Source organism: Saccopteryx bilineata, chromosome 2 (assembly GCF_036850765.1).
Source record: "Saccopteryx bilineata isolate mSacBil1 chromosome 2, mSacBil1_pri_phased_curated, whole genome shotgun sequence".
In the NCBI taxonomy this organism is placed as follows: domain Eukaryota; kingdom Metazoa; phylum Chordata; class Mammalia; order Chiroptera; family Emballonuridae; genus Saccopteryx; species Saccopteryx bilineata.
In genome coordinates, this window is record NC_089491.1 from 229,531,349 (window position 1) to 229,551,201 (window position 19,853).

General features: G+C 42.7%; 1 protein-coding gene across 7 annotated transcripts in view; it reads right to left on the bottom strand.

The window, feature by feature from the left end:
• ITSN1 (intersectin 1) overlaps positions 1-19,853 on the bottom strand; it is a 234,736-nt gene that overhangs the window by 142,357 nt on the left and 72,526 nt on the right. For all 7 annotated transcript variants that reach the window (XM_066259466.1, XM_066259465.1, XM_066259461.1 and 4 more), the window contains 4 exons: positions 17,325-17,384; positions 14,638-14,730; positions 13,588-13,651; positions 323-483 (listed from right to left, as the gene is read on the bottom strand). In XM_066259466.1, coding sequence (XP_066115563.1) covers positions 323-483; positions 13,588-13,651; positions 14,638-14,730; positions 17,325-17,352 — 346 coding nt within the window. In that variant the 5' untranslated portion in view covers positions 17,353-17,384. The remainder of the gene's footprint in view (positions 1-322; positions 484-13,587; positions 13,652-14,637; positions 14,731-17,324; positions 17,385-19,853) is intronic.

Here is a 19,853-nt window from a genome sequence, read left to right on the forward strand (position 1 = left end):
CTCCCCGACGCCCTGCCCCTCCTCCCCAACGCCCTGCCCCTTCACACTGATGCCCTGCCCCTCCTCCCCGACGCCCTGCCCCTCCACGATGACGCCCTGCCCCTCCACGATGATGCCCTGCCCCTCCACTCCTCCAGCCTGCCCCTCACGCTGATGCTCTGCCCCCTCTGCTTTGTTCCAATTATCTCATCTAGCATAAGAGCATGAACTTGCTCCTTCTCCTCTAGCACTACCTTCCTTCCTAGGTCATTGCTTTTCAGATATGGTAGAAACTGAGAGGGGGTATATACTGGAATGGGAAGCAATTCCTTTCCACACTCACCGAACGCAGGAGCACTGGAGACAGCTACAGGCTGCTGCTTCATGATGGGCGGCAGTGCGGACGGGAGCTGGTAGCCTTGTAACTTCAGTTTGATGAGCTTCATGGCGATTGAGAACTCCACCTGGTCCATCCTCCCGTCATTATTCATGTCGGCGAGGGCCCTGCAGACCAACGGCCGGCTTAGAAGACTACCACCACAACCAGGACCTTTCCCCACCCCACTCTCACCCACACGGACACAAAATAATCAGTCCCCTGAATCCTGGGCAGAACAAAACAGAAAAAACAAAGCAACACAAATCAAAGTTTATTCCCCGAGCTACAGGGACTAAGGTGGAAACAGACAAAATTTTATACAGACATACAGTACTTATTTATTGCGTTATTCTTTACTTATATAATATATGGGGTAATTTTACGTCTGAATGTCAGGACATGTACATGGATATCAAATAGGAGTTTTTTTGAGTGATGAAAATGTTCTAAAATTGGATAGTGGTGATGGTTGCAGAACTCTGGGCAGGCTAAAAAACTAAGGAATTATATACTTTCAAAGGGTGAACTTTATTTTGTGAATTATGTCACAATAAAAGTGTCAGGAAAAAAGCACTTAGGAACAGAAAGCTCATTTCTAGAGGTAAATGAGTGGACTCCACCAATTCCATGGATTCTATAAACCTCACCATGAGGAAATGACATATTATGCTATAATTCTATTATACTTTCAAAGCTGTGAAAATTAATTACATGAGTTGACAAGTGTGTTTACTATTTGAAAACGGTATTCAAACATAAATGGTTGGCCGATCGCACGCCCCCCGTGGCAGCGACGACCCATTTGAACGTCTGCCCTATCAACTTTCGATGGTAGTCACTGTGCCTACCATGGTGACCACGGGTGATGAGGAATCAGGGTTCGATTCCGGAGAGGGAGCCTGAGAAACGACTACCACATCCAAGGAAGGCAGCAGGCGAGCAAATTACCCACTCCCAACCCCCGCCCCTTGCCTCTCGGCGCCCCCTCGATGCTCTTAGCTGAGTGTCCCGCGGGGCCGAAGTGTTTACTTTGAAAAAATTAGAGTGTTCAAAGCAGGCCCGAGCCGCCTGGATACCGCAGCTAGGAATAATGGAATAGGACCACCGTTCTATTTTGTTGGTTTTTGGAACTGAGGCCATGATTAAGAGGGACGGCCAGGGGCATTCGTATTGCGCCGCTAGAGGTGAAATTCTTGGACCGGCGCAAGACGGACCAGAGCGAAAGCATTTGCCAAGAATGTTTTCATTAATCAAGAACGAAAGTCGGAGGAATATTAATATTTTTTTTAATTATAAAAAAAAAACATAAATGGTCAAGTGTTACTTGCAATGAGCTTTTATGTAAAATATATTTTTGTAAAAAAGCATAAGGAAAGGTTTGTTTGCACTCCAACTGGAAACTACATGATGATAACCAGTGTGTGTATTCATAATGTTACCTCTTCTGCATGAAAAATGCTCACTCACATTTCTTTCAGGCTAGATACTAAAAGAATGAGGATTTATTTTTTAAACCAATCTTAAGAAAAATTTTTTTGAAACATTAAATAAGAACTGTTACTCCAATTAAAATGCCACATCTAGCAATCTTTTAAATGAGCTATATCCAGGAGTGCTCCCACCCCAAATTAAGTTTCACAGGAAATAATCGTATAATAATTAAAAAGTATGCCTGACCAGGCGGTGGCGCAATAGATAGAGCATTGGCCTGGGACGCTGAGGACACCAGATTCGAACCCTGAGGTCACTGGCTTGAGCGCAGGGTCGCCAACTTGAGCATGAGATCATAGACATGACCCCATGGTCACTGGCTTGAGTCCAAAGGTCACTCACTGGCTTGAGCCCAAGGTCATTGACTGGAGCCCCCCAGTCAAGGCACATATGAGAAATCAATCAATGAACAATTAAGATGCCGCAACTATGAGTTGATACTTCTAATCTCTCTCCCTTTCTGTCTGTTTCTATCTCTCGCTTTCTAAAAACAAACAAAAATGCTATTACTAGTAGCATTTGCTAGAGTTAACTCAAAGACAAAAAATACAAAATAAAAAAATGCCATATAAAACAGATGAAAAATCTCTAAAAATATTAAAAATTGTAAACATCAACACTATTCTTTTGGAAAGTAAAAAATAAAGGTCATAGCCAGGAAGAAAAGCCCACAGCTATAGGAAGCTCCTTTCTGCCTCAGACAGAACCCCCATCCCCTGCAGTCCATGAGCCCCTCCGGCAATTCACCCAGTGGAATCTGAATTCCACTTACTACTAGTGAGCCTGAGTGCTGCTTTCCACATTTCTTGGTCATTTGGATTCAGACATGAATTGCTCATTCACATCCTTTGTCAATTTTTTTGATAGATTGCATGTCTTTTTCTAGTCTGTTTATAAGAACTCATTGTATATTATATATGAACTGTTTATTAGTCAATTGTTGAAAGTTCTTTTATTTTTCCACTGATTTTTGAGAGGGAGAGAGGAAGGGAAGAGGGAGAAAGATGAGAAGTATCTACTTGCAGTTGTGGCCTTTTAGTTGTGCATTGATTCCTTTCTCCTATGTGCCTTGACCCAGGCAGGGGCTTCAGCTGACCCATGACCCCTTGCTCAAGCCAGCGACCTTGGGCTTCAAACAAGTGATCTTTGGGCTCAAGCCAGCGACCATGGAGTCATGTCTATGATTCCACACTCAAGAACAATGACCCCGCACTCAAGCTGGTGAGCTTGTGCTCAAGCAAGATGAGCCGATGCTCAAGCCAGCAACTTTGGGATTTCAAACCTGGGTCTTCAGTATCTCAAGCTCTATCCCAGCCTAACCAGGTGGTGGCGCAGTGGATAGAGTGTCGGATTGGGATGCGGAAGGACCCAGGTTCGAGACTCCGAGGTCGCCAGCTTGAGCGTGGGCTCACCTGGTTTGAGCAAAAAGCTCACCAGCTTGGACCTAAGGTCTCTGGCTCAAGCAAGGGGTTACTCTCGGTCTGCTGAAGGCCCACGGTCAAGGCACATATGAGAAAGCAATCAATGAACAACTAAGGTGTCGCAATGCACAACAAAAAACTGATGATTGATGCTTCTCATCTCTCTGTTCCTGTCTGTCTGTCCCTGTCTATCCCTCTCTCTGGCTCTTTAAAAAAAAAAAAAAAAAAAAAAAAAGCTCTATCCCAGGGGTCCCCAAACTTTTTACACAGGGGGCCAGTTCACTGTCACTCAAGACTGTTGGAGGGCCAGACTATAAAAAAAAACTATGAACAAATCCCTATGCACACTGCATATATCTTATTTTAAAGTAAAAAAACAAAACGGGACAAATACAATATTTAAAATAAAGAACAAGTAAATTTAAATCAACAAACTGACTAGTATTTCAATGGAAACTATGGGCCTGCTTTTGGCTAATGAGATGGTCAATGTCCGGTTCCATATTTGTCACTGCTAGCTGTAACAAGTGATATGACGCGCTTCCAGAGCCTGGACGCATGCATCCCGCGTCACCGGAAGTAGTATTGTACGTGAGCGATGCTGCTACATACAGTACTCCAGGAGCACAGGATATGGATGCTGACCACCAATGAAAGAGGTGCCCCTTCCAGAAGTGTGGCGGGGGCTGGATAAATGACCTCAGGGGGCTGCATGTGGCCTGCGGGCCGTAGTTTGGGGACCCCCGCTCTATCTACTGTGCAACCGCCTGGTCAGGCTACATTTCAGTCTTTAAACCAACTGTAATTGTGTATGTATGTGTAGTACATTATCCCCAGGGCTCAGCCTTATTTATTCCAAATGAATACCTAGACTTCCCAGCAATATTTATCAACTAATCCATCCTCTTCTCATCAAGCTAAAAAATTTTTTTTGTTTATTAAATGTTCATATAAAGTGAGAACCACTTCTGTATTTTTTAAGGAAGGAAGGGAGAGAAAGAGAATGAAAAGCATCAAGTTGTAATTGCTTCACTTTAATTGTTCATTGATTGCTTCTCATATGTGCCTTGACCAGTGATCCCTTGCTCAAGGCAGCAACCTATGATCTCACTGGTTCAAGCCGGTGACCTCAACCTCCCAGGTTGATGCTCTATCTATCTACTGCGCCACCACCAGTCAGGTTGGATTCTCTGTTCTAATTGAACAATTCCACCCTTGCTCTGTGGTACATTCTGATAGCTGGCCAGGCTTTTTCTTCCTCCTTTTAAAAAAAACTTTATTAGGCTACTCACAGATGTCTCTTTTTCCCTATGAATGTTGCATTTATCAATTCTACAAACAACCTTACTGGGATCCAAGCTAAAACTATATTATATATATTCATGAATTTTTGGAGAAATTACAAATTTATGACCATCTGTCTGCCAAAGAATATAGTATGTTCAGGTCTACTAACATGTCCTTCAATAAGATTATATAACCACCTGACCAGGTGGTGGTGCAGTGGATAGAACATCAGCCTGGGATGCTGAGGACCCAGGTTTAAAACCCCGAGGTAGCTGGCTGGAGTGTGGGCTCACCAGCTTGAGTGCAGGGTCGCTGGCTTGAGCCCAAAGGTCACCAGTTTGAAGCCTAAGGTCGCTGGCTTCGCACAAAGGTCACTGGCATGAGCAAGGGGTCACTGGCTCAGCTGGAGCCCCCCAGGTCAAGGCACATATGAGAAGGCAACTGATGAACAACTAACATGCCGCAAGTATGAGTTGATACTTCTTATCTCTCTCCCTTTCTGTCTGGAGCGTGTCTGTCCCTCTCTCTCTCTCTCTCTCTCTCACTATAAATAAATAAATAAATAAATAAATAAATAAATAAATAATATAACCTTCCTCATGTAATTACTTTTCTGTTAAATGTATTATTAGAAATTTTATTTATTTATAGTTTGATAGAGACAGAATCAGAGAGAGGGACAGATAGGGACAGACAGGAAAGGGAGAAAGATGAGAAGCATCAATACTTCACTGTGGATGGCCCTGGCCGGTTGGCTCAGCGGTAGAGTGTCGGCCTGGCATGCGGGAAACCCGGGTTCGATTCCCAGCCAGGGCACATAGGAGAAGCGCCCATTTGCTTCTCCACCCCCCCCCCTTTCTCTCTGTCTCTCTCTTCCCCTCCTGCAGCCAAGGCTCCATTGGAGCAAAGATGGCCCAGGCGCTGGGGATGGCTCCTTGGCCTCTGCCCCAGGCGCTAGAGTGGCTCTGGTCGCGGCAGAGCGATGCCCCGGAGGGGCAGAGCATCGCCCCCTGGTGGGCAGAGCGTCGCCCCTGGTGGGCGTGCCGGGTGGATCCCGGTCGGGCGCATGCAGGAGTCTGTCTGACTGTCTCTCCCCGTTTCCAGCTTCAGAAAAATACAAAAAAAAAAACAAAAAAAACTTCACTGTGGCACCTTAGTTGTTCATCAATTGCTTTCTCGTATGTGCCTTAACGGGGGGGGGGGGGGGGGAGGGGGGCGGCTACAGCAGAACAAGTGATCCCTTGCTCATGCCAGTGACCCTTGTGCTCAAGCCAGCGACCTTTGGGCTCAAGCCAGCGACCATGGGGTCATGTCTGTGATCCCACACTCAAGCTGGCAACCTTGGGGTTTTGAACCTGGGTCCTCCACGTTCGAGTCCAACACTCTATCCATTGAGCCACCGCCTGGTTAGGCAGAAATTTTATCATTTTTGTCACTATTTTAAATGAAACATTTCCCCTATTTCCATATTTAGATTCTTGTTTCAAAGTACAGAAAAAAATTTTGCTTTTAATAACCATTCATGCTATATTCAGCTATCTTACCAACCTTCCATGAATCTTATTAATTTTTTTAAATTAAAATCTCTTGGGTTTGGTATATATAAAATCACCTAACTATCAATAAAAGAGAGTTAATTTTCTCTTCCAATATTTATACCATGCCTCTTCTGTATCAGTCGTATTGCTTCTAAGGCAGAAGAACAGGCATGGTATGAAATGTGTAAACATTCCTGCTTAGTTGTGAGTTTAAATGAAATGGCTGTGGTGTTTCACTGTCTAGAATAATATTTGGTAGTGATTTTTAGAAGTATGCTGACATATTTAAGCAGTTCTCTTTCTTATTTATTAGAAATGGTTGCTTATATATTTTTATCAAATGCCCAATCAGCACCCAGTGATCTGATCACACGTTTTCTTTTTCCTCTAAGCTGCTAACATAATAATGCTGAGAGAATTTCTTGATTCTGAACCAACCTTGCACCCCTGGCATAAACTCAAGTTGGTCAGAGTTTTCACACATTGTGAAATTCCATTGGTTGAGATTTTTTCTTTTGGTTTTTGTGTCTCTATATTCATAACTGAGACATGTCTGGTTGCTTTATTTCTGTACTATCATCAGTCAGGTATTATAAAGGGAAGTTAAATAAATTGGTGAGCTTTCCTTCTTTTGTGAAATATTTGTAAAAAGTTATTCAGCTATTTCAAATGGTTTTCAGGGAAAAAAAATTTAAAAAGTTCCCATTGATCAATATCAACATACATACTTAAAAAATAAAATAACCAGCCAGATAGAAAAGCAGGACTAAATGAAGAGGAAAGGGCCCTGGTTAGTTGGCTCAGTGGACAAAGCCTCAGTCCAGCGTACAGATGTCCTGGGTTTTTGGTTTTTGGCAGAGATAGAGAAAGTCAGAGAGAGGGACAGACAGAGAGACAGGAAGGGAGAGAGATGAGAAACATCAATTCTTCATTGCAGCTCCTTAGTTGTTCATTAATTGCTTTCTCATATATGCCTTGACTGGGGGTCTACAGCAGACCGAGTGACCCCTTGCTCGAGCCAGCGACCTTGGGCTCAACCTCGAGGTCTCGAACCTGGGTCCTCCACATCCCAATCCGACGTTCTATCCACTGTACCACCGCCTGGTCAGGCAACGTCCTGGGTTTGATCCCTGGTCAAGGCACACATGAGAAGCAACCATCTACTTCTAGCCCCCTTCTCTCTTTCTTCTCCTCCCATAGGCAGTGGTTTGGTTGGTCCAAGCGTTGGGCCCAGGCATGGAGGATAGCTCGGTTGACTTGAGCATCGGCCCAAGATAGGAGTTGCTAAGTGGATCCTGGTTGGCGTGCATATGGAAGTTTGTCTCCCTATAAGCCCTCTGCTAACTTTAAAAAAAAAAATAAGAGGAAATACTAAATATGACCTATACATGCCCTGGCCAAATAGCTTGATTAGTCAGAGCACATGCGCAAAGCTCAGAGATTGCCAGTTCCATCCCTGGTCAGGGCACATACAGGAAGAGATTGATGTTCCTCTCTCTTTCATCCTTCCTCTCTTGATAAAATCAGAAAATAAACACTTTAAAATAGAAAATAAAAAGAGGAAAGCAAGCCAGAACCAGATTGCATTGGGACTTGTGACATTGGCAACGACATTGGGTTTTCTTCCCAACAAAGAATTTTAAATGGATTTACTTTTTAAAAGACTGTGGGGCACAGTGAATAACAGGTTGACATGCAATGCTGGGGTCTCGAGTTCAAAATCCTGGGCTTGCCAGATCAAGTCATATAAGAGAAGCAAGTACTATGAGTTGATGCTTTCCACTCCACATATCCCTTCTCTCTCTCCTCTAAAATCAATAAATAAAAATTTAAAAACAAAAATAAAGAGAAGACTATGTAGATGCCATCTGGAGACTGGAATCTAAAGAGGCAAGAGGGGCAGAGCCTGCAGTCAGGACCCTTAGCAATGGGCCCGGGAAAAGTGACGGACTGTGACAGCAGCAGTGAAGGCAGGAACAAGAGGACAGACTGGGAATAAAGTCTGAAAATAGTCAAAGGTGTGTGGTGGAGGGCTGGACATGGAGGGTAAGGAAAAGAGAGGATTCAGCAGGGCTCCCAGCGGCAGGACAGATGCTCAATGCCATGAACTGAGTGAGATGAAGAATGAGGGATAGAGAAGAGGGGACACAGTCAAGACTTTTTTAGTACATGAGTTTGGCACATAAATCCTGATGGGGGCTGAAGGCCACTCCAAGGTGTCCTGAGTGTTCTACATGTTCTACAGCTATCTGCCCCACGCCTCCAATCACCAAGCAATTCTAATTTTTACCTTCATGTCTCTGGCTCCCCTTCCCTCTGAGGGCCCATCTCCAGGTGACCCGTCCCTCCCCCACATTTTTCTCCTTAGCAGCCTTTAATCACCATGTCTGTGGCCCTACAGCTCCTGGTTCCAAAGCCCTCGTCCGCCCTCTTTCTCTTTCCTGGGCCTTCCAGGCTCTTCTGCACTCCCAGGGCCTCCTTCTCCATCCACATCAGGCCCAGGCTGCAACAACTGAGTCAGTATCTGAGTTGCCAAAAGAATACAGGATGTTTGCCAGTCTCCTTCCAGCTCCTCATTATTAGTAAGACAATTTCTTTCTTTCTTTTTTTTTTTTTAAAGAGACAGAGAGTCAGAGAGAGGGATAGATAGGGACAGACAGACAGGAACGAAGAGAGATGAGAAGCATCAATCATCAGTTTTTCGTTGTGACACCTTAGTTGTTCATTGATTGCTTTCTCATATGTGCCTTGTCCGCGGGCATTCAGCAGACTGAGTAACTCCTTGCTCGAGCCAGCAACCTTGGGTCCAAGCTAGTGAGCTTTTTGCTCAAGCCAGATGAGCTCGCGCTCAAGCTAGAGACCTCGGGTTCTCAAACCTGGGTCCTTCCACATCCCAGTCCGACGCTCTATCCACTGCACCACCGCCTGTCAGACTGGTAAGACAATTTCTAAGACAGTGTATCATCTTTTGCATTACACTCACTGACTTGACTCCATCCTCTGAAAATTAACAATTTTACTCTTAATTGGAAATCTGATGGGATACCCCAAAGTATCAGTGCATTACAGCTCAAAAGTTACAAATTAGTTAACTGGAAATAGGTTCTACACAGATCAAAAACTACCCAGGTTTCTAATACATATTCCCCAGCAGTCCACGTCACTCATGTATCTGAACAGAAGTCCAGAGCAAAGAAAGTAAGGGCCTGAGAAATAGTCTAATATTCAATCCAAAATTTTCTCACCCAAATGACATGAAAACCTCAGATTCAACTGCATTTCTCTGTCTACTCAAAGAGGCACGGGCCTTTCCTGGGACTTACTAAAAAAAGCTCATGAGAACACAAGATCAGCATAAGAGATAAAAGGCAAAACCATTTCATTAGGTTAGTTGCTATTATTTATACATTTAAAAACCCGGCCTGACCTGTGGTGGCGCAGTGGATAAAGCATCGACCTGGAAATGCTGAGGTCACCGGTTCAAAACCCTGGGCTTGCCTGGTCAAGGCACATATGGGAGTTGATGCTTCCAGCTCCTCCCCCTTCTCTCTCTCTCTGTCTCTCTCTCTCTCCCTCTCTGTCTCTATCTCCTCTCTAAAAATGAATAAATAAAATTTAATAAAATTAAAAAAAACAAAAAGAAAAAAACCCCTAAATTCGAAGAGGTCAAATGCTGCTCATGGCGACACGGTGATAAGTGCAGAGTTAGTGCAGAGAGACAGATTGCACACTTCACACCACACTAGTCCATCCTCTTAGCAGGACCGCCATGGCTCATGAAACTTACAATTACTTTCAAAGATTTCATTTGGAAAAAGATACTTCAAAGCGTGTTTCCCCCCCACCCCCCAACAGCAATTCTTGAGAAAAGTAAAAAATTCTTGAATTTTATCAAAAAATTCTTGATAAAAAAATATGCTGGCCCTGGCCAGTTGGCTCAGCGGTAGAGCGCCGGCCTGGCGTGCGGGGGACCTGGGTTCGATTCCTGGCCAGGGCACATAGGAGAAGCGTCCATTTGCTTCTCCACCCCCCTCCCCTCCTTCCTCTCTGTCTCTCTCTTCCCCTCCCACAGCCAAGGCTCCACTGGAGCAAAGATGGCCCGGGTGCTGGGGATGGCTCCTTGGCCTCTGCCCCAGGAGCTAGAGTGGCTCTGGTCGCAGCAGAGGACGCCCTGGTGGGCAGAGCATCGCCCCCTGGTGGGCGTGCCGGGTGGATCCCGGTCGGGCGCATGCGGGAGTCTGTCTAACTGTCTCTCCCCGTTTCCAGCTTCAGAAAAATACCAAAAAAAAGAAAAAAAAAAAATGCTAACACAAATTTAACATAAAAATGTCACATAAAACAAAAACAAAGAACACTTCTGCCTGACCGGGCAGTGGTGCAGTGGATAGAGCGTCGGACTGGGATGCAGAGGACCCAGGTTCAAGACCCCGAGGTCGCCAGCTTGAGCACGGGCTCATCTGGTTTGAGCAAAACTCACCAGCTTGGACCCAAGGTCGCTGGCTCGAGCAAGGGGTCACTCGGTCTGCTGAAGGCTCATGGTCAAGGCACATATGAGAAAGCAATCAATGAACAACTAAGGAACCATAATGAAGAATTGATGCTTCTCATCTCTCTCCCTTCCTGTCTGTCTGTCCCTATCTGTCCCTCTCTCTGTCTTTGTTAAAAAAAAAGAACACCCCTGTTTCCAGCTTTAGAAAAAAGAAAAAAAAATAAAAAAAAAAAATAAAAAAATAAAAAAAAAAAGAACACATCTATATCATTAATAAAAATTTTCCCTATCAAAATAACAAGTTGGAAAAATGACTGCTACACTAAGCTAAAAAGTTTGGAAAATAACTTAATTGAAAAAAGTAAAATTCACTAGATAATACTTTATTTTTCTCCATTACACTTATTACCAGGACAATTTTTATACCACTATTAACTAACTCTTTCCACTAGACTACAATTTCCGTGAAAGCATGGACTTTGTCTACTTTGTTCACAGCTATATCCCTAGCAACTACAATGTCCACTGACCCATAACAGACATCAGATAAATGTCTTTCCCCTGCTGAACCAAAACAGGTGAAATGAAATTTTCTTGCAGCAGAGTATTCCTCATAAGCCTGCTTCTTTTTAATTGATTTTTAGAGAGAGGAAAAGAGGGAGAGAAATATCAATTTGTTGTTTCACTTATTCATGCACTCATTGTTTTGTTTTGTTTTTGTTTTTTTTTACAGAGGAGAGGGAGAGACAGAGAGAGGAGAGACAGAGAGAGAGAAGGGGGGAGGTGCTGGAAGCATCAACTCCCATATGTGCCTTGACCAGGCAAGCCCAGGGTTTCAAACCGGCGACCTCAGCATTTCCAGGTCGACACTTTATCCACTGCGCCACCACAGGTCAGGCTCATTGGTTATTTCTTATATGTGCCCTGACTGAGGATCGAACCTGCAACCTTGGTGTATCAGGATGACAACAAACAAACTAGAGCTACCAGGCCACAGCTATATGCCTGTTTCTTGAATGAATCTTCTTAAATTGTGAATAGCATGAAAGGAGAATTCAATTGGAGGAAGCTAAGCTTGGGAAAGGGAGGTTCTAATGAATGATCTTGACTGATGGTGTGAAACACAATCATAAACATACAAAGCAAAACAGGCATCCCAAGTCTCTTGGATTAAATTTAGGCACTTAGCTGACAGGTTGCTGCTCCTGTTTTCACTCTCCCTCTCTCTTTCTCATTTCCTCTCTCTCTCTCCTCTTTTCTCCAATTCTCTCCTCTCTTTTCCTCTCCTCTTCTTTCCTCTCACTCCCCTCTGTTTTTCTGTGTGTGTCTGTCTCTTTCCTCCTCTTTCTCATCTCCTCTCGCTCTCTCTTCTCTTCTCTCTCCTTGCCTTACCTTTCTCATCTCCTGTCTCTCTCTTCTCCTCTGTCTCTCTCTGTGTGGTGTGCGTCTGTCTGCTTGTCTCTCTCTCTCTTTCTCTCTGCCTTCTACTTTATTTTAAAAGTAATTCCAAAAAACCTGTTATCTGATTTTGCAAGCTCAAATCAGATAAGAAGTTAGAACTAGGAGGCTCACTAGCTGAGACAGTCTGACAGCCAATATGTTAATAACCAGCAGAAAGAAAATAAAGCCAACATCAAAAAAGCACAGGAATGTGCTGTCATTTTCAACTGAAATATATTCATGCACAAATATATGTAAATTTCCCAGGAAAGGTTGGCTATTTCAGATATAGTAAATGATTTCACACTGATGATACTTACACTCAAGCTCAGGCTATGTTCTGCTAGAAGGCAATAAGGAGCAACGACAACTGTTATAAACAAAAAGGTCGATCATTGAAGGGGGCAAGCAATTAGTTGGACAACTTATTAGTTAAGCGGAATGTCCAGTCCCCGGTGCCAACAGAAGCTACCTGTTCTGGGTTGTCCTTTTGAGGCTTATTATGTGCCAGGCCCCACACTAAGTTTTTTTTTTTTAGATTTTATTTATTCACTATAGAGAGGGGAGAGAGAGAGAGAGAGAGAGAGAGAGAGAGAGAGAGAGAGAGAAGGGGGGAGGAGCAGGAAGCATCAACTCCCATATGTGCCTCGACCAGGCAAGCCCAGGGTTTTGAACCGGCAACCTCAGCGTTTCCAGGTTGACGCTTTATCCACTGTGCCACCACAGGTCAGGCCCACACTAAGTCTTTTATGTAAATTTCTCTCCTAATCCTCTTAGCCCTATAAGGAAACTATGTCTTTCCATTTTCTAGGTTAGAAAACTGAGATCGGAGAGGATAAAAACATATTCCAAATCATAAAGACAGAAAGCCACAGGGCCAGATACATACCCAGGCTTGTGCCTAGAAACTGCTTTTTTCATGCCCGCGAGCTGCGTCCGCATCCCCACAGACCCCGGGAAATGGAGCGTTCCTGCAGAGCCCACCCTGACGGGGAAGGTGGCCCCTGAGAGCACTGTGCAGCATAGCTCCCAGCCAGGAGCCTGGGACCCAAAATTACATTTACCACTCTCTTCCCTTCTTTCCTGAGGTTTCAAAAGACTCAGTGCTTACCTGGGACAGTTAATCTAGAAATTCAACAATATCTGTCATCCATTCATCTGTACAACACTATAATAAATACTGGTTATTTCACTATCTCACTACTAACCCTCAAATATATATATTTTTTACCATTTATTCAATGAAGGATACAGAACATAATAAAGCAAGAAATGTAGGATATTCAGAAGAGGATGGATGGGTGATGTGAATGAAGCCAAAACAAATTAGAGAGAAAATAGCAAAATGCAGATTTCTCAACTGAAAATTCAACTTATTGACAGTGAAACCTTGCCAATGCCCACTTTTTTTTTCTTATTTCTACATGAGAAACACAGTCTTTCTCTGGTGAGAAGTAGCAGAGTGTTCCAGACTAGAGATTTACGGTCTCCTCCTATATGTTAAGAAATTATATTACTGGAATATTTTATTTTACCTTCAGCCAATATGAAGTTCCAACTTACCATATCTGTGCTAAAACAGGCTGAGTTAACCCAGATTGAAAAAAAAAGTTTCTAGCTTGATCACCTGTAAATTAAATGAGAAAAGTTTCAAAAGAAAACAACAGCTGAACAACACAAATCTTCTTACAATAAAATTGCAAAAATAAGAATGAGGCCAGTAATCCCATAAATACTGAACTGAATACGTGATGAAAGCCAAATGGCAGGTCTGTAATGCACCTACCAGCACTAACTTTAGAACTTTACAGAAACCATCGCAAAAAGCCGTACTATTTGCAGGCAGACTGTCTACTTGAATTAACTTGCTGTTAACTAAGATGGCAACGGCTATATGTGTGAAAAAGCACATTCACAGAGGTCCTCAAGGAAGTGAGGACCATACCTCTACTGCACAAAAAGTCTCTACCATTCCCAGTATCTACACTTCAAATTTTCTGTACTTCTAATATATATTTACGGAGAATATAAACAACAACAGTGACTTATAAGTAACAATGATTTAAAATAACGATTTATAAGTAACAATGATTTAAAAATAATCACATCAATGATTGGCACTTGATAAATTAAATAAATGAGACAAAAACAAGTCCCCAGGAAATCTAGATGTCATTTTCCCAAAAACCAATTCTGGAACAGTTAACCAAACAGGAAAGATAATAGAAAAGGCAAAGTTCAAAATGAACTTTAGGAACACAGGAATAAGAGAATTCCCTTTTTTTTTTAAGTTCAGAATCTGTTAATAATGTATACTTAAGTTTCCCAAACCAGTTCAAGAGCAGAACTAAGCCAGTGTTTCAGCTCAAGGACCACAGCCCATTCCCATCAGTGATATGCCAGGAACAAGTGGCCTAACCTCTGCTAGACTGCAAATAAGGCTTGAATGCATTATAGGAAAAGCAACTGTAAAAACACAAACTCAAGGAGAAGGCAAAAAGATTAATATGCCCTCAGTCACGTGTAAGCCTGCCTCAGGTTTGCAAAATAGATTCTCAAAAAATATATACACTGCTGAGAAGCAAAAATATAAAAACACAAGACTCCAATTACCAGTAATAAATCCAGATATCGGCTTTAAACTATGGAACTGTTGATCGTGCTTTGCTCGCTCCTCTACAGTTATGGCCCAGATATCCAGGCTGCCTACAATGCAAAGAAAAGACAAACGAATTATTGAACAAGGAAGAAGAAATAAGGAACTCACATAAACTATTTCAGTAGTGCTCTAAGATCTGTCACTACGTTATAAACGATCTGATAAATGAGCATCTGTTTGTCTTTGGAAGGTATGCACATGAACTTAGAAAATTAAGAGTAAAGCAGCCCCCACCCCTGAAGAAATTGGCACAAATTCTTTTTTATAAAAACTATCCTAGCCTGACCTGTGGTGGCACAGTGGGATAAAGCATCGACACCTGGAACACTGAGGTTGCTGGTTCGAAACCTTGAGCTTGCCTGGTCAAGGCACATATGGGAGTTGATGCTTCCTGCTCCTCCCCTTCTCTCTGTCTCTCTCTTTCTCTCTCACTCCTCTCTCTCTAAAAATCAATAAATAAAATATTAAAAAAAAAAAAAACTATCCTATAAGTAATCCCACAGTTATTTAGCAGGATATGAAGATATAGTAAGTTAATCATCATTTATTTACTTAAGCAAAAGACTAACTTAAACCTGCATTTTCAGTCATCTTAAATACCACAAGTGAAAGTTATGAAAGAAGAACTTCAGCTTCATAATTAGTAATCTGTGTGATTCCATGAAAATCTTTGGGGGGAATGATAAAAATAAACAATGAATTGTAATGACAATTGCACAAGTCTGCAAATTTACTAAAAACCACTGAGTTGTGTAGTTAAAACTAGTGAATTTTATGTCATGTAAATTATACCTCACTAAGATGGTTCAAAAAAAATAGCAAACCAAAGAGATTGGGATTTAAGTTCTTGTTCAGTTTCAGCTCTGAGATCAACCAGATGTCCCATAACTACCAAGATCTTTCTTATGTCAGTCTTGGCCTCCTCAAAGAAACCCACCAACATAATTCTATATTACCCAGGCAGAAGGTTTTCAAAAGATCAGACACTTTCCCAAAAGGTGGGACCACACAAACTATGTATGTGTCAAAGTGTGACTATGCCCAGCACAAAAGCAGAAAGTCTGCACTCTGCTTTTTATTTATTTAATTATTTTTAATTAGTGAGAGAAAGGGAAGCAGAGACAGACTCTGCATGTGCCCTGACCAGGATCCACCAGGCAAGCCTGCTAGAGGGCAATGTTTTGTCCATTTGGGGCCCTTGCTCCATTTGCAACGGGAGCCATTTTTTAGCTCCTGAGGCAGAGACGATGGAGTCATTCTCAGTGCCTGGGGCCAATTGAGCCATGGCTGCAGGAGGAGAGGAGAAGAGAGAGAGAGAGAAAGAAGAGAGAGAGAGAAAAAGCAATTGTAAAAACACAGACTCAAGGAGAAGGCAAAAAGATTACTATATCCTCAGTCATGTGAGAGAGAGAGAGAAGTGAGAAGGTGAGGGGTGGAGAAGCAGATGGGTACCTCTCCTATGTGCCCTGGCCGGGAATTGAACCCGGGACTTCCACATGCTGGGCCAATGCTCTCCCACTGAGCCAGCCAGCCAAGGCCAGCACACTGCATTTAAGCTCTCTGCAGGGTCTGCTATCACAATGACAGGCACCAACAGCAATTCACTCAGTCACTGGGAACATCTTCACTGAACATATTTATGTGCCATAGCATGTATGTAACATATTATGAACATTTTTTTAAAATTTTTTATTTATTCATTTTAGAGAGGAGAGGGAGAGACAGAGAGGAGAGACAGAGAGAGGGAAGGGGGGGAGGAGCTGGAAGCATCAACTGCCATATGTGCCTTGACCAGGCAAGCCCAGGGTTTTGAACCGGCAACCTCAGCGTTTCCAGGTCGACGCCTTATCCACTGCGCCACCACAGGTCAGGCATTATGAACATTTTTATGAGCAGTGTGTTAGACAGCAGGGACAAAGTGCTGACTGATAAAGATCAGATCCCTTCTGTCACAGGCCTTACAGTCTCTTGCAAATTCTAGAAGAGATTTTCACTGACCTGTCAGAATTCATCCCTGGACCTATACATAAAAGCAAGCCAGGAAAAATAAAAAAACTTCCCCAGTAAATAAGAAGGAAGACAAAAAACACAAACACACAAGATAAAATAGCACTAATGGTTTTGCAAACTTTCCCAACTTCTGTACTAGAATCCCACAGGGACTTTTACAGATGTGATCCAAGAGATGTGTTTTGTTCCTTCTTACTATCTTTTCGATGACTGCATTAAACAGCACAGTAACCCATTAGTGACACATCAGGATCCAAACAGAGTACATTCACTGAGGTTAGTTCACCCTGTTTGGAACTTGATTTGAACAAACCGTAACAAAAAAAAAAAGGCTAAGTCAGGGAAATTTTAACATTGACTTCATAGGTTGATATTAAGGAATTATTATAAACTTTGGAGATATGATGATGATATAATTATGTCTTCTGAAGTGCTCTTATCTTTTAGAAACACATACTAAAATATTTGATGCCTGAGATTTGTTTCAAAAGAATCCAGATGAAGCAATACTGGCCCTAAGTTGACAGTCACTGAAACTCTGTGATGTGTATATTTGAAATCTGCTGCAATGCTAAGTTATTCATATACAGTTCTAAAGTACATTAAAAAAGGAAAATCTTTGAAAACTTACCACCAAAAGGCGTTGGAAACTGAGCCATGGTTTTGTTACTTTTACCTTGCTAGTTGATGTCTGTAATTGAAATACAACAGTTAACTTTAGGAAAACTTCACTCTTATATACTTATAAACACACTAACACACTGTGTCTTTAATGATCAGAAGACTGAAACCAGAGCCAAGGTACAGTACTATAAATGAGAGTTACAACTACAGGGCCTGTTCATTCATTCATTCATTCATTCATTCATTCATTCATCCTTTTCATAGTTTTTTAGTGTCGATGGGCACTGAGGAATGCTGACAAGAAGTTTTCAGTCTGATGAGTGATATCATTAACCCAGGATGGCCTACTATATCAGCAATATTGCATTTGTTGCTTTAAAATATATCTTTCTTGCCTGACCAGGAGGTGGTGCAGTGAATAGAGCATTGGACTGGGATGCAGAGGACCCAGGTTCGAGACCCTGAGGTCACCAGCTTGAGCGTGGGCTCATCTGGTCTGAGCAAAAGCTCACCAGCTTGGACCCAAGGTCGCTGGCTTGAGCAAGGGGTTACTCGGTTTGCTGAAGGCCCACGGTCAAGGAACATTTGAGAAAGCAATCAATGAACAAATAAGGTGTTGCAACGAAAAACTGATGATTGATGCTTCTCATCTCTCTCCGTTCCTGTCTGTCTGTCCCTGTCTATCCCTCTCTCTGACTCTCTCTCTGTCCCTGTAAAAAATAAATAAATTAATTAAATAAAATATCTTTCTCTTTGATATATACCAGTCCACTGGATTGTAGTGACGGTTGCACAACTCTGGTGGTTATAACAACAGCTTTTTTTTGTGTGTGTATTTTTCTGAAGTTGGAAATGGGGAGGCAGTCAGACAGACTCCCACCTGTGCCCGACCAGACACCACCCAGCATGCCCACCAGGGGCGATGCTCTGCCCATCTGGGCGTTGCTCTGTAGCAACCAGAGCCATTCTAGCACCTGAGGCAGAGGCCACAGAGCCATCCTCAGCACCTGGGCAAACTTTGCTCCAGTGGAGCCTTGGCTGCGGGAGAGGAAGAGAGAGACAGAGAGGAAGGAGAGGGGGAGGGGTGGAGAAGCAGATGGGCGCTTCTCCTGTGTGTCCTGGCCGGGAATCAACCCCGAGACTGCTGCACGCCAGGCCGACGCTCTACCACTGAGCACACCGGCCAGGGCCACAACAGCTTTTTTTAATGAGCACTTAGAATATTAATCAGTCTTCTCTCTTTTCATAATCATCACAGCCCTGTAAGATAGGTTCTATAATGACCATCCCCATATTACAGATGAGGAACAGGAGATTCAGGGCAGTGAAGTAATTAGAGCAAAATCACACACCTGGTGACCAAGCTGGATTTGAGAAGGGGCAGCAAACTCCACGGCCTGTGTTTCACAGTGAAAAACACCGTGCTCTTGAGGCCCCGTAAACAATGCACATTACACTAATGTCTGCCCAGAGCACCAAACACAAACCCAGTACTGGAAACCCCATCGCCCAATGTGGAGCCAAGCCAGTCCTCTTTCCCAACTAAGAAATCCACATTTCCTGTGTATTTTTCCTCACCTGAGCTTAACACAGTAAATGCACATAGTTAAAAATGAATACCAAATAATTTCATATTTAAAATTACACTGAATTTAGATTTAAAAAATGGCACCTCCTTGCCCTAATCCTTCCCAATTTCATCTTGCAATATATCCATGGAATTATTTTCCAACTACAAAATTTTAAATTTCTAAAAGCTCTTTCTTGTTCTCTACACTTTATTCCTAATACTGTCTTCTTTTTTTTTAAACAAACACGTCTTTTACTCTTCTGATTTTTCCCCCACTTTGTTCTCCAGATTTCCTCTGTTTCTGCCATCACTTGGTTCCTTGACTTGTCCGCTGGCCGACTGTCTCAGTCAGTCTCTCTTTCGGGGCCGAGGCTTTCCTCCCGCAGCTGGTGAACCTGGGAAGCTCCTCCCATTAACACTCGACAAAAGCTCAGAAGCTGGGCGGGGCAGCAGGTGTGCTGTTTGACAGGCTTCTCCACACAATGGCCACAGGTATTCCCTGTCAGCTTTTCATTGGGAATCCTCCAAACATCAGTATGTGGAGCGATTTTCACTGAAGTTGTTCAATTTTGCCAGAGAGAAAGAAGTGGAGGGGAAGGTGGAGAGGGAACACCACATAGAGCTGCTGGCTTCTGGCGCAGGTGAGGAAAGGAAAAGGTAACAATACAAAAAGAAAAAATATATATATAAAGACCCTAAAGAATATAAACACAAAAATCCTTCACAAATATTAAAAATTGAATCTCAGTAATATATAAAAAGGATAATAAACATTAACGAGTAGGGTTTACCCCAGAAGTATAAGGTTAGTTTAACATTTGAAAATCAATTAAGGTAATTTACTATATTACCAGAACAAAGCAGAAAACCCATTTGGTCAGTTCAATAAATGTGGGAAAAAAAGCTTCTGACATAAAATGTACACTCAGTAATAAAAACTCTCAGAAAACTAGGATTAGTAGGAAA